At 40.7% G+C, this 13,401-nt stretch overlaps 1 protein-coding gene across 2 annotated transcripts in view; it reads left to right on the top strand.

The window, feature by feature from the left end:
- Positions 1 to 5,822: 5,822 nt before the first annotated feature.
- Positions 5,823 to 13,401, top strand: part of oxsr1b (oxidative stress responsive kinase 1b) — a 66,418-nt gene continuing 58,839 nt past the window's right edge. Inside the window, exon 1 of one of the 2 annotated variants that reach the window (XM_076290590.1) lies at positions 5,823 to 6,068. In XM_076290590.1, coding sequence (XP_076146705.1) covers positions 5,999 to 6,068 — 70 coding nt within the window. In that variant the 5' untranslated portion in view covers positions 5,823 to 5,998. Of the gene's footprint in view, positions 6,069 to 9,223; positions 9,497 to 13,401 lie in introns of those variants that run through there. The other variant, XM_076290589.1, reaches the window with a different exon arrangement.

Below are 13,401 nucleotides of genomic sequence, written 5' to 3'. Positions count from 1 at the left end.
GATGGTTCTGTGAAGGTGTTTCAATGGGTCAATTTTCATAAAGCAAAATGTAATGTATTTCTGTTCAGTCCGTGCATTCAAATGATTGATTTCATATTAAGATTTGCATTTCATATTCAGATTTGGGGTTTCAAGGTTAAACAAAAATACGAAACCAAATAAAAGTTACAAAACAGTTCTAAACCTGGCAAAAACGTGATTCATATGTTTATACAATATAATGATCATATGACGTCTAACACAGCATCTTTTGCAAGACCGAATGCAATTACTTATGCATTAAAAATGACTGTGGGTCTTGGCCCATTTATGTAGGATTTAACATTAAACACATGGAAAAACTCAGTTACGTAAGCATTTATAATGGTATAGCTCTTAGTAAAATGTCAACATTCACAGTAACCTCGAGTATGTATGGTAGAGGTAAGTGGATAGACAAAATGATCCACTACGATGGACTATGTGTGTGTGTATGGGGGAATGGAGTGAGAGGAGGAGACTACTCGTGATGTCTCTCTTTCATCATGGAGATGGAAGTGTGGCTGTTTTGCAGGTAGTCTCTGTGAGAAGAAGACGAGTGTTGCGTAGTCACACTGACCTACTTCCTGTGTGACCCATGGCCCTGCCATTTGTACAGGCCGAAACGCAAACAAGGACCTTCACTCTGCAGCACACACTACTTCTGCAGTGCCCTAATGGGGAGATAGATCTAGCAGTGCTGATAAGTCTGAAGTGAAATTGGCAAGTTCACCCCAAAACAACACCAAACAGAAAGGTCTGAGCCATAGGATTTGTATTTTGTTAATAATCTGTTGTACACTGACAGAATGTATGTAAAGCAAACACAATTTCCAAATATAGCTGCAAGCAGCAATTAGGGGGCCAAGCAGATAGGCTGGAGTTGCCATGGCAACAATGCTGTTAGATCAGACATATGGCTGTAAACTCTCAGAGTAACTTTCATATCTAGCAACCAATGATTGACTGAGATATAAAGTAACTTTATATCACAGTCACAGGCATTACAGTGGATTTCGATCGGCTGTGTTGGGCAAACGCTTGTGAATATGGCTTCAAAAATCAAGACATATCTAAGGCTAAGTCTGAACAGCATTAAAAGACACTACTATGTAAGGGGATAATGGCCGCCGAGGTGTCCTGTTATACGGAATTAATGGACGAGGGCGAGTGGCAAAAAACTCTGTATAACTGGACACACCTCGAAGGCCGTTATCCCGCTTATCACCCGGTTGCCACTGTGAAGCAAAGGAAACACGCGGTTTCGTTTAAAAACAAGCTCAAGTTCAGCTTGTTGTACACCTTCCATTGGCCAGCGATAGCATGGACAGTTTGTTTACAGTTAATTCCATTGTTGCGAAGCCTGCAACCGTAGTCCTACTATGGTTGTTATAGTTACCATTCATAAGCATTGATATGGAATGGTGTCCTGTTATTCAGCCACCCCACCAGCCAATCAGAAAAGAGTATTTCTTCTCTCCGGGTGATAATAAGTTTTAATTCCGTGTCAAATTTGGTGAAGATCAGATGAAATTTGTGACCTGTGACATTTTTTTAGTGTTTTTGATGGATTTCAATATGACAGCCGGATTGATTACGATGACATCACAAGTTTGTCGGCCTAAGGACCTCCCACAGTATTACCAGACACCACTAGTACATTTTAATTCTAAACACATCAAGAGCTACAGGCCAAAATGTGTTTTTGCTAATTGCAGCGCCCCCTAGAGGTCAAAGGTCACCAAATTTCTTGAGTGTCCTCCCCATGGAGTCATGAGTCTTTGTACTTATGGTGCATTCATGGCACTTCGGAATGACAAGGACCACCCCCGCGGCTACTTTGTTTTTCACACAGCAAGTGTTCATGTGCTTTGCCGTCGGAATGTGTGACAAACACGGATGCCACAACAAAGGTTAAAACATACACTCACTAATCCTAAATAAACAACTGTATTTGCTTAAAATATAGTGTAAGATGCTTGTGAAAGAAAGATATGCAGTTTTCAAGTGACAAAAACGGCAAATTCCCAAGTTCACATTAAAACTGTTGGACATGAAAGGCCACATGGACTACGAACGAACGTGACGACAAAAGTGATGACGAGCCCCTAACTGGGCAACTCTGTTAGCAAAATCTAGCCCCAGTTTCCGACCTCTGACTCACACATTACGTGAAGTAAATGATGCGGAATGATGATGTTTTCACTGGGAAGAAGGTTTTTCCGAAGCCCATGAACGCAGGGTCTGTTTGGGTTGCTGAGATATGAGCTCACTTCCTGTTTGGCGCCTTAACCGCTAATTTCGATTGTTACGGGCGAACGGTTTTAGATTTAGAGACAAAAAGCATAATCTGTGTGAGGCATGGTCTGAAGATCATGTGTGTCAAGTTTGGTGTCGATTGGACAACATTTGTGACTTGTTAAAATTTAGTTAGCGGAAATTGACGTCATAGGGTGCGTTAAACTCGGCTTGGTCCCATAGACAGTAAAAGAAATGGACGAACAGACTCCGTCGTTTTCAATGGGAGGGCACTGACGCAAATTGAAGGATTTTTCAGTTGGCTTCCCATCGTACTGCGCAGACTCACACTTAACTTTGTGACGTTAGCCATCGAACTGAATCTTGTAACTCGTATGATAGATGGTTCACACAGAAATTCTCCAGAAAGTCCCCAATCGGTGTGCCAAATTTCACAACTTTTTACCAGACGGTTCTATGGGCTGCCATAGACTCCCATGGCGGAAGAAAGATGATGCATAAGAAAAGGTAGAAACACAATGGGGCTCCGCTGCTTGGCCCCCAATTAGATAGATAGATAGATAGATAGATAGATAGATACTTTATTCATCCCGAGGGTAATTTTAAGCATCCAGTAGTGTATACAACCATAACACAACAAACACACATACACACATATGTCACATACATAAAAATCACTCACAAAAGTGTATACATATTAAGGAGCAAATTGATTATTGACCATGTTAAGGTGCTATGGTGGAGTTTGTGCAATGGTGGTAGAGCAAAAGTAGGGCTGTCAAAATAACTGATTAATTTCGATTAATTAATTTGAGAAAAAATAACTGATTAAAAAAATTAGTGCAGATTAATCGATTCCGTATGACCTTTGACCCCGAGCCGTTCTAGTCAGTAAAAATTAGACTGTAAAATGAAGGAGAGAGAAGAAAACGTGCTGCCTGGATCATTGATTGGAACATTTACTTTAAAAAAATGGCCTGATGGTGTTGATAATACTAAAATAAAGTGTTGAAAATAAAGTCCTCTGCAATGTCTGCAGCAAGGAATTTACTCTATCATCAACTCTATAGTCGCACATCAATGCAAAGAAATAAGTGTTTACATTGAGGGGAGTGTTAATTAATTTTCATTGTGTCCCCTAGGTTATTAACCTGGCCCTAGCCAGATGAATTTCGCTCCGCCTAGCTCCACTCATCCATCTGGAACCGATCCATTGAAGTGTTGCTTCAGAAGGCTGGACCTAATCAAAAAATGCTTGCATATGATTGAATAAGCCACTTGTCCGTCATCTATTGACGTGCTACTTCAACCACTCTCATCGAAGCCAACCCGTGACGCTGATAACAGTCTCACAGTCGCTTCTACGCTATGTCACATCTATGAAACTCCCGCCCTGCGTCCTGATTGGCTAAACCATAAAGTTGGTTGGAGAAATCACTCTCAATGGAAGAGGTTCCAGATGGATGTGAGTGAAGCTAGGCGGAGCTAAGCGGAACGACATTTATCTGGCTAGGGCCAGGTTACTAGGTTATATCTTTGGCCTGAAATGCCTTGTATGTGAAAAAAAAAAACTTCTTCCCGAAGCACATTTTGAATTTATTTCCTCAGCATATTAGGTCATATCATAGATTATTATGGCAATTATTTGAACAGTGAAAATAATAATAAAAGAGTTTTTGAACTTTAATGTCACTAATGCTGATTATTCCTAACCTGACTCTCGCCAGATGAATTTCGTTCCTCGCGAAAGTCAGGTTAGATTATTCCATGATTCATTTGAATTTAAATATTTAATATACCTTCACAGCAAAAATTATATATGCGATTAATTTAGATTAATTAATCACAGAGTATGTAATTAATTAGATTAATTGTTTTAATCGATTGACAGCCCTAAGCAAAAGTGAACAGTGCAGGGATTGAACAGTGCGTTTGCTTATTATTAAATATTACTATGACTATGAAAAGACAAGATAATTGTTTTCTTGCCATAGCTTGGGATGCCACCATTAGACTTTAGTGAGAAATTTGTCTAGCCTAGAAATCTAGACGTGCCCCTAGCGGCAGCAAATTACATTTGCTGCCAGGGCTTGTGAGCTCCAGAAATCTAAACTTAATCAGGCATTGAAATCGTGTATAGAGTCGTTTGGTGGGCTTAACATAATGATTGATGGCAGAGTTGCAACGGTTTGGCTTGAATTGCCTGCTACTTGAAAACAAATATCCTATTGCGTCCTATTGCGTGCAGAGGGAATTTGAAAGACAACTGATTATCCCGCCCCTCGGACTGAGCACTGCCAACGGTGAGTGCCCAGACCCTACATTTTAATGTGGGTCTGGATCGCCAGGCTAAAATTTGTCAGGAATTTGCAGCAGAATGCATTGTCAATCATTACTGTCAATAATCAATTGGCTTATTATTTATAATGGAAACCATTGGTGTTATGAATGTATGTTTCCCCTTAGGATGACCCATGTACAATATCAAGTTTTGTCTATTTTTATGTGCTATCATAGCTCAACGTTTTTGTTTCTTAGAAAGCCTTGTCAAGTATGAACTGATTGGTTGTAAAGGACTGTTGTATTTCTCCTAGTATGCATCGAATTATTTTATTTTCAATGTAAATAAGACCACTAGATGGCAGACAAAACCTGTGTCCCTGAGGACCCTGCTTGGCTGAAGTTGACTCGTAGGCCTACAAAAAGTACTGAAAGACAAACCTACGACTGCATAGCTACGTTTTACATAATTGGTTCGAAATGAAACGTATGATGGGGTAAAAATAATATTTCCCAATTCCCCTGTATTCTTATTAAATAATATGTAAAAAAAAACATGGACACGTTTTCTCCCTACATGCCTAGACCTAGGCTACGTGATTTGCGTAAACGCGAATGTGCCATTTGACAGCGCAGGCGAAACAACCAATCAGGAGCCGTGTCTGGTGTCGCGCCGTAAAGGCGGAAGTTCCGAGCAAACCATCCCTGGCTAGGCTAGAAAGGGCCACTATGGTTGGTTCCCGTTTTAAATTTGATTGACAGCGAACACCACCATATATGAAGAAAAGCATTTCTTCTAGACCAATTATAACACATCCTGCACACGGATCAAAATAAGATAGTTACATTTATTGGACTCCAGACTCCGCCATGTTGGTTGTGACATGCATGTGGAACTGCTAGTTTAAGGCAACTTGTCTATCGGAAGTATGAGGGGTTTTTTTTGTAGAAGTAAGATTCGATAGTGTTACCATTTAGTCATAAAGCACAGAACAGAACAAACCCATAGTTTAAATATTTGTTCTGATATTATTTCAGCTAGTCTACAACAGAGTATACTTTGCTGTTTTCTTTTTGACCAGTTCAGTTTTACATTATTGGCAGCAGTTTTTGTGAACCTTCTATTCCCATTTCACAAGTTTAAACACCCCTTTTCAAAGTAAGGGCAATGTGACCTACCACCATCTGTCTCCACACAAAAAATGGAGACATTCTGACTCCACCTCATCTCACGGCAAGAATGTGGTAGGCGGGGGCTGTGGCGCAAGTGGCAAACTTTGGGAATGATGGTAGAGGCTGCACTGGATCGCAACTGAGGCAACTACCGTTGCTGAACGGCCTGGAATTACATTTCCATTTTATTTCCAGAAAACCACAGAAGCCATAGTCTTTGGGTCCAACAGTGTCTGCGCGACAGCACGGCCTCAGCTAATTTTAAGCCATGTCAGAGGACCTGAGCTCCCAACCTTGGTCCATCAACAAGGATGATTACGAGCTACAGGAGGTGATTGGTGAGTATGTATACAGTAGCTTGCTAACCCAATGCTTTTTGGCTATACATTTGAACGCTGGTAATACCTTTCGCACGTGCGTAAGAGAAATTGTCCAAAGACTGTTATCGTGCGAGACCATTTGTGACAGTTTCCTTGTTATGGTGTCACGGTTGTCCCCCGTTGCATTCTGAGAGAGAAAGATTAGAATAATGATTTTTAACTCGACAATGATGGCTAATTATTTTTAGCTTAGCTTCCTAACTAGTTCTGTGACTGTAAAACAGTAAAACACTTGCCTATTACAACACTGTTATTAAGTAGCCTACAGTTGACGAACAAAACTCGGGCTCGTTTTCCATGCATTCAGACATAGTCGAGATGAAGGTAAAGTGGTCTGCTGGTACGATGGAGTGATTCTGGGTTACTTGAGATGTCAAGACAGCCACATAGCACATTTGCTAGTTAACTCCGCTGTGTGTGCAAGCAAATAGTCGAAGTGGGTGGGTGGTACTGCAATCTCTTATAATTTACCAGCGGTACGGCCAGGCCTCGGTGGTTAGTTAACCGTTTATTCGCGTATCAAAAAGCAGAGAAGAGTGGTATTGTGTGGGCGAAAGTTTTGATAACAAGGTAGTGACAGAAAACGATAAGAGAAATGCGCATATTGCAGTAGTTACAGTACGTTATAGAGAGCATATGTCACGCCCACACTACGTGAAATGCTCGTAACGTTAGCTCCCTGACGCATTTGACGTCCAGGCTGTTGATATCAACTGTTTCTTGTTTATGCCGTTCTGTCTTTATCTAGTTTATATGATGCTAGTTAAGTACAATAAGTTCAGATCCATGCGTGTCAGGTATTAATAACATTGTTGCTAGCTAGCTAGGCTCCTCAAGCGCATAGGTAAAGTGTGCTTCCTTGGTTATCTTGGAACCGCCCAGAGTTGCTGCAGATAAAGAACTGGTATACCATGTGGATTGCCCGTTTCCTTTATAAATCCATTGATGCGATTTAATAATCCATTCGTGCGAAATATTTGGATGTGTGTGCTCATGCTGCTATAATTCCTCGAACTCTGTCTTAACGAAGGCATCTTTGTAGATATACCGATGCATATGAACATCCAATTAAGTTACGATGAACTAGACATCAGGCACCCAGTCTGGAGCAAAATGTCAGCACCATTACTTGTAGCAGCGTGCTGTTGAAATAGAAATACATTTATTTTGATTTATAGAACCACAGTGTCTGTCTGTCCTATTTAGCACGTTTGAATTTATTTTATGTGCATGGTAAAGATAATGATCTATTTGTTACTTTTGCCCTAAAGTACAGTGGCACTATGCTGTGCCAGGAGGATTACAACGTTATGTACATAACATTTTTCCAGGCTGATCCATTTAAGGGCTTGCACTTGCATAGTGTCACTTCTGATGTTAATGGTAGCAACTTTCATGCAGTCACTTGTTGGCCTTGGTGATTCTCACTCAGTGTTGCTCAGCAGTATAAGCTTGTTATGCAATGTCATTCCGCAGCCCAGCAGCATTTACAAATTATGTAGATCATCTTGATTAAGGGTGATTAAATCCAGGTGGCATTCCAGTGTGTCATTTAACATTTCTTCATGGTCTGCACCACAAATGTCAACACAAAAGGTTTCTGTAGCCCAGCTGATGCTAGCGTAAGATCATAAGTTTGATTCCTGAAATACATGTTAAATGTATGTGCCCATAACTGTAAACTTTGGATAAAAAAAAGCATCTGGTTATGTGTGGGTTAGCTTTATTTCTCTCAGTTACCATGGAGCAGGTACACACTAGATCATAAATGTTTTGATTTAATATTGCAGTTTTTAAAATTAGATTAATATTTGGGTTTGGTCAAAATAAGCATGACCAAGTGAAGTCCACAGAATCACTTGCAGCTGCACTTGTGAAAAAAGGGCGTTGATGGAACATGTATTATTTCTACGCTGAATCATATCCGGAGTTATTAGAAATTAGACATGGTTGTCTAATTTGAATTAGTAGACCACATTGCATCATATTATGTTTAATTCCTAATTATACTTTACAAAATGGGATGAATATAATCACACTCACAACAACTTTTGTTCTGCATGAGTTGTTTGGAACACTTAAAAAGCAGTTAGGTGACACAGACAACAGCCTGCACCTTATTAGACTTAAGTTTACCATTATATAACATTTCATTTACAAAAAGGATTCTCATTTTACAAAGTGCTAAATGGTTGTCTCATTGTTTTCTTTTGGTTTGTGTATCATAGAAAAACTCCTAGCTCAAATTCCAGACAGCCTACTAAAGTAGTGGCCATTGCTGCGCAATTAGCAGGCATGTTAGTGATGATACAGGGAAGAAATAAAAATGCTAAAATAATAATAAAAACCCAGTTCTAAAATATAACATGCTTGATGTATTGGCACACATAATGAATGTGGCAGTGCTAGGCTATAAGTTGCTTTCTGGTTTGTCAGGGTGATATGTCCATACTAAATTGTCTGCCTGTTTGAAAATCTATATCAACAGCTTGCAGTGCTTTTCTGTAAGTGACCTCTAATATATTTTCTGGATTTATCTCACATGTTAATCATATGACTGAAATGATTCTGTAAAAAAAAAAACACTTAGAAGTTACTCTATGCATCCTACAGCTACACAAATTTGACTTATCTTTGATAGTTTCATGGAGGTGTTGAAGACAAAATGAGTAATCATATGCGTAAAAGTAAAATACCTGCTGAGTCAGATGTTTCTTAGCCATTAAACTGCCTACATGTGTGTGCACCAAAGTTATGTCTAACACTACTGTAAAAAATAAATAAATCAATAGATACTCAAGGCTTTATGACGTATCAGATAGGTCATTCTAATTTGTACAGGTTCAACCCTTTATTTTTCATGGATTGTTCTGATTACTTTTTTAATCCTTAGTATTTTTGTTAGATTCTTGCATTCTTGTCAGGTTTTAAAGTACTGCTGTAGTGTAAGATCCTGCTCCAGCCACCCTACTCCCCGCTAAATAAACCATCATGGCACAATAGGAAAGTGTAGTTTTGTTTGGAGGTCAAAGCCCCACATCAGGCCTGTATGGTAGCGGGTGCAGTACAGCAGTGTGCAGTGTTTCCCAAACACTGTCCTCCCATTGAAATCTGGCCAATCTGAGCTAATTCTTCATGGGCCGGTTCATTCTCCTGCCTGCCGTATTGTTTTGGGCTGTGCTCACGTTGATCCAGTTACGTGGGAGGTCTTAGCCTGGGATTACTGCTGCTGTTCAACCTAAAGAGCATGGGAGAAAGCTACTCAATACCACCCTGGCCTGGCTGCACCTCTATTGCAGGACAATCTGGTCATCTGTGCGTGGGCGGGATTGGATGGATAGATTGCCAGATACTGCATCTGCAGATAGCCCTGTCGGAAGTTTCTGGTAAAGGTTTGGCTCTCCGTAGGCATGTCAGCAGATTGTGGAATCACACTGGTCGTGTCACTAAGTCAACAGGGAAAGTCAGAAGGGATCTTACACAGGTTGAGAGATGCTTGCAAAGTAAAGATAATGTGAAAATGTTGCAGGGTGAGTATATGCTGTTGACAGAATGTTAGACAGAAGGTATGCTAAGACACAGCATATTGGGGCAGCCGTGGCCTACTGGTTAGGGCATCGGGCTGGTATGCTGGTTCGATCCCCGACCAGTAGGAAAAATGTGGGTGGGGAACTGGTTAAGCACTGGTTGCAGTGGTTAGTGTGTGCTTCACCTCACTGTGTGTTCACTGTGTGCTGTGTGTTTCACTAATTCACGGATTGGGATAAATGCAGAGAACAAATTTCCCTCACAGGATCAAAAGAGTATATATACTAGTGATGGGCAAATGAAGCTTTGGTGAACCACTAAACCACAGCAGTGTGAAGCTAGCAAAACTAATGAAAAAATCCAATATGGCTGCCACATGTAGATTTTTCAACATAAAAGTCCTTACCCAAACCAGTATATGTAACCAAAAATATTGGTTTGCTAAGGACTTTTATGTTGAAAAATGTATGTGTGGCAGCCATCTTTTTGCTTTTCAACTAGTGTCGCTAGGTTCACACTGCTGTGGTTCAGTGGTTCACCAAAGCTTCATTTGCCCATCACTAATATATACAGATATACATATTGCCCTAAACTAGTGTGTACCTCAAAGGTCCATTCAGCTTAGATTCCTTGCTCAAACTCAAATTAGTTTATAGAGGCTGATTTATGAAAGGTGCTAAATGAAATGGATAAATATAATGAAAATCCATGACAAGGAAAAGTTGTTTTTTCAAGTTGAGTTTGAAAAAGCATTGAGAGCAACATGTAGCGTGTTGAGTGGAGGCTGGATGCGGGACTAGTGAACTGACAATGAGAACCTGTATAACCTGTCTGATGGCCGCCCAGTAGGCTTACTGCTGTGGCCCATAAACTTCTCACCTGCTGAACAGCGCGTACGTGCACTCGCAGCATGTGCTATGCAATATGTATGCTGTAGCCTCTCAGCCAGGCAGTTTTATTTTGAGGCCTACATTTTTCTAAAATCTGTAGTGTGTAGTGTAGCTTTTTAAAAGCAGAGAGCAACCATAGCTTACAGCATGTGGTCTCAGAATTAGAAGGTGAAATCTCAGAATAATCAGTGTGTTCTTTCATCACTGAAAAAAGGAAACTTTTTTTACATTCCAATTTATGAACACAGTATTGATTGTGGTGAAAATCAAGCTGGACTTGTGTTTTGAAGCTGAAGTACCCAATTTTGACTAAATCTGTTGAGGTTTATGAAAAGTCTCTAGAATTCTCAGGTTTCACCTGGACAGCAAGGGCATGTCTCCAGGGAACAGGAGAATTTCAAGGAATGATATTTAGGAAGTCTGTGTTACTTCAAGACCTTCATTTTACCTCAGTGTGTTACACATAACCCTGACTTTTCCAAGAAAGCTTGGTCCACCGAGATCGCACCAGATAACATGCTGCTTTGTAGTGTGTAAACTTTGATAAAAGGTCTTTTTGTGCAGCAACCATGTGTGACGTGTCAGTGCGCAAGAAGGCCAAGCAAGCCAGCAGAGAGTGTGGTTGTTGATAAGTCAGAGGCCAGGATGTTTGAGGCTTGAGGAATCTCAAGGTTGCAGCTTATCCCACTCATGGTGAAGTTAATTAGTTTGGCTCAGTAACCCACCTACCTAAAATCATTAAAACCGTTGATTTATAGTTCCGCACCGAAGCCTGTGTATTCTGCAATTCTGTCACTCTCAAATAACCCCACGGAATAATACTAACAGCTTTGCCTCACGTAAACTTATCTGAGACTTGATATCAGCATTAAGTAGTTTGGACCACATTCAAGCCTTTGATGAAAGGAGAAACCAAAAGATTTATTATTCACAGGCCTTGAAGTAGTCCATGCCCAAAGTGGCCATGGGTATTGGGTCTTTTCACTGTCTGGTCACAGGATATTCATTAATAATTAAAGTTCTTCCAATTCCAGGTGTGTAGCAGCCAGCCAGGTGTTACATTTTTTTTTCTTTGATGCTTTCGAGGCCCTGTAGTGACGGCACCATTTCAACATATTCAACTTTTTATGATCACCCTTTTATCAGCCTTGTTGTTGACACCATTGTTATTCTAAGCATTACCTCTGCTGATTAGCCTTACCTCTTAATCACATCCGTTCACCATATTTTTTTTAAATTTTTTTTTTTTTGAATGATGTAGGCTACATTTGAAGTTCAAATGGTAGCAATAGGGAACTGGATAGTCTTTAATTTCAGACTTTAAATGTCAAAAAATAAAATCAGCAGCAAGCTGATCTCCCCCACACCCTTATGATGGCCATTTTCTTATGTACAACCTGCCAACCCCCAACCCAAAGCAGGAGCGACCAGCCTTTGCCAGAAGCAGAACTAGCTGACAGCTCAGCACATTTTGAAAGACACATTATCAGTCTCCCGTTTTAACTCTGCTGCAATGGAATCTATAGTTTATATTTTTGTGTGTGTTCATGAACAACTGTTTTCATTTCTTCTTGTTTGCAATCTTGTGTGGTTGTGGGAAATTGGCTGTTAAACCCTGATAAGAGCTGTTCTCTTCCGTTCCCCATTTGCTGTGCGGATTGGATGACAATCAGGTGACTCGTCTGAAGCAGCAATCGCTCAGGTTACTGGCTTGACATTTCCTCTGAACTGATGGTGGATATCTTAGAGAGGTCTCCCTGGCTTACCTTGCCCATGACACCATGTCCATCGGATGAAGCCACTGAGAACTTTGAACTTTGACACAGCTAAGCCTCTTGTGTTAAATATTGACATGTGTTTCCTCCAAGTGCGTTGGACAATATTTCTAACATCTCTCAGATCTAACATCTTTTCTTCCCCGGTGTTGCTATTATGAACTTAAACAACATTTTTTTTAACCTGAGGAATAAGAGATAAGATAAGAGTTAGAGAAAGGTATTTTTTTGTACATCCAGCTGGATACTTGACCTAAATATTTAATTGTATGTGATGTCTGCAAATTCATTAAATTGCTTTTAGCGTTTTGGCAGACACGTCGATTCCACTCAGTGGGAATTCGCTCCCTTTTGCTTCTGCTGTTTCATCTCAGCATGACCTGTTGAAGTCGTTTAAGACTTTAGTCCTGTCTCCAGAGGTTAATTGCATCCATTCCCAGATGTTGTCATCGATTAATGATCGAGAGAGTTTGATGTTGCCTTCCCTGGATTAAGCAATTACATTGCAAGACATTCCCAAACACACTTTGCAAGTTTCCTTTCCTTTACATTTTTCTTTTTAAGTCAAGGCTGGAAAAGTTCTGCTCAGAAGCAATGAGGCCTCTCTCTTGAGCATGCTCAGCTCAGCAGAGCTATTGTTTTGGTTTCTTCCCAGGGGGAACAAGGTCTTGTTATTACATGGTTCCCGCCCGCTCTTTCCACCTCGACGAGTATTGGATCTCATCGGATATAGCCAAAGCCTCGCTCCGTCCGCCCCTCGGCCACCTTCCTGGGCCGGACTGGAAACCAAACGACTGTCCTGTGTTATTGTGTATCCCCTGGCAACCATGTTTTAGTCATTGCCTCATCTAAACTCCAAGGGTGTCCCGTTGCAGGGTTGTGACTCCGATCAGGCGATGATTAGAGAGGCAAAGGCAGAGTGCCGTAGCTCTTGGAGTGGACTCACATCTGTCTGCCTCTCTCTTAACACAGCTTTTCCCAGCACCTTTTGTGTTCATTCACTGTCGTTAACCTCTGGGTTCTGTCAGGATTTCGGGACTGTTCTGAAACGACTCTTCCTCTGCCTCTGTCTATCTGTTCTTTGTCTCTCTCTCTCTC

Source organism: Alosa pseudoharengus, unplaced genomic scaffold (genome assembly GCF_046254945.1).
Source record: "Alosa pseudoharengus isolate Yale_2024_CS ecotype anadromous, Long Island Sound unplaced genomic scaffold, YU_APseudo_1.1 YU_APseudo_1.1_scf_18, whole genome shotgun sequence".
Classification (NCBI taxonomy): Eukaryota; Metazoa; Chordata; class Actinopteri; order Clupeiformes; family Clupeidae; genus Alosa; species Alosa pseudoharengus.
This window is presented reverse-complemented; position numbering and strand designations above follow the sequence as displayed.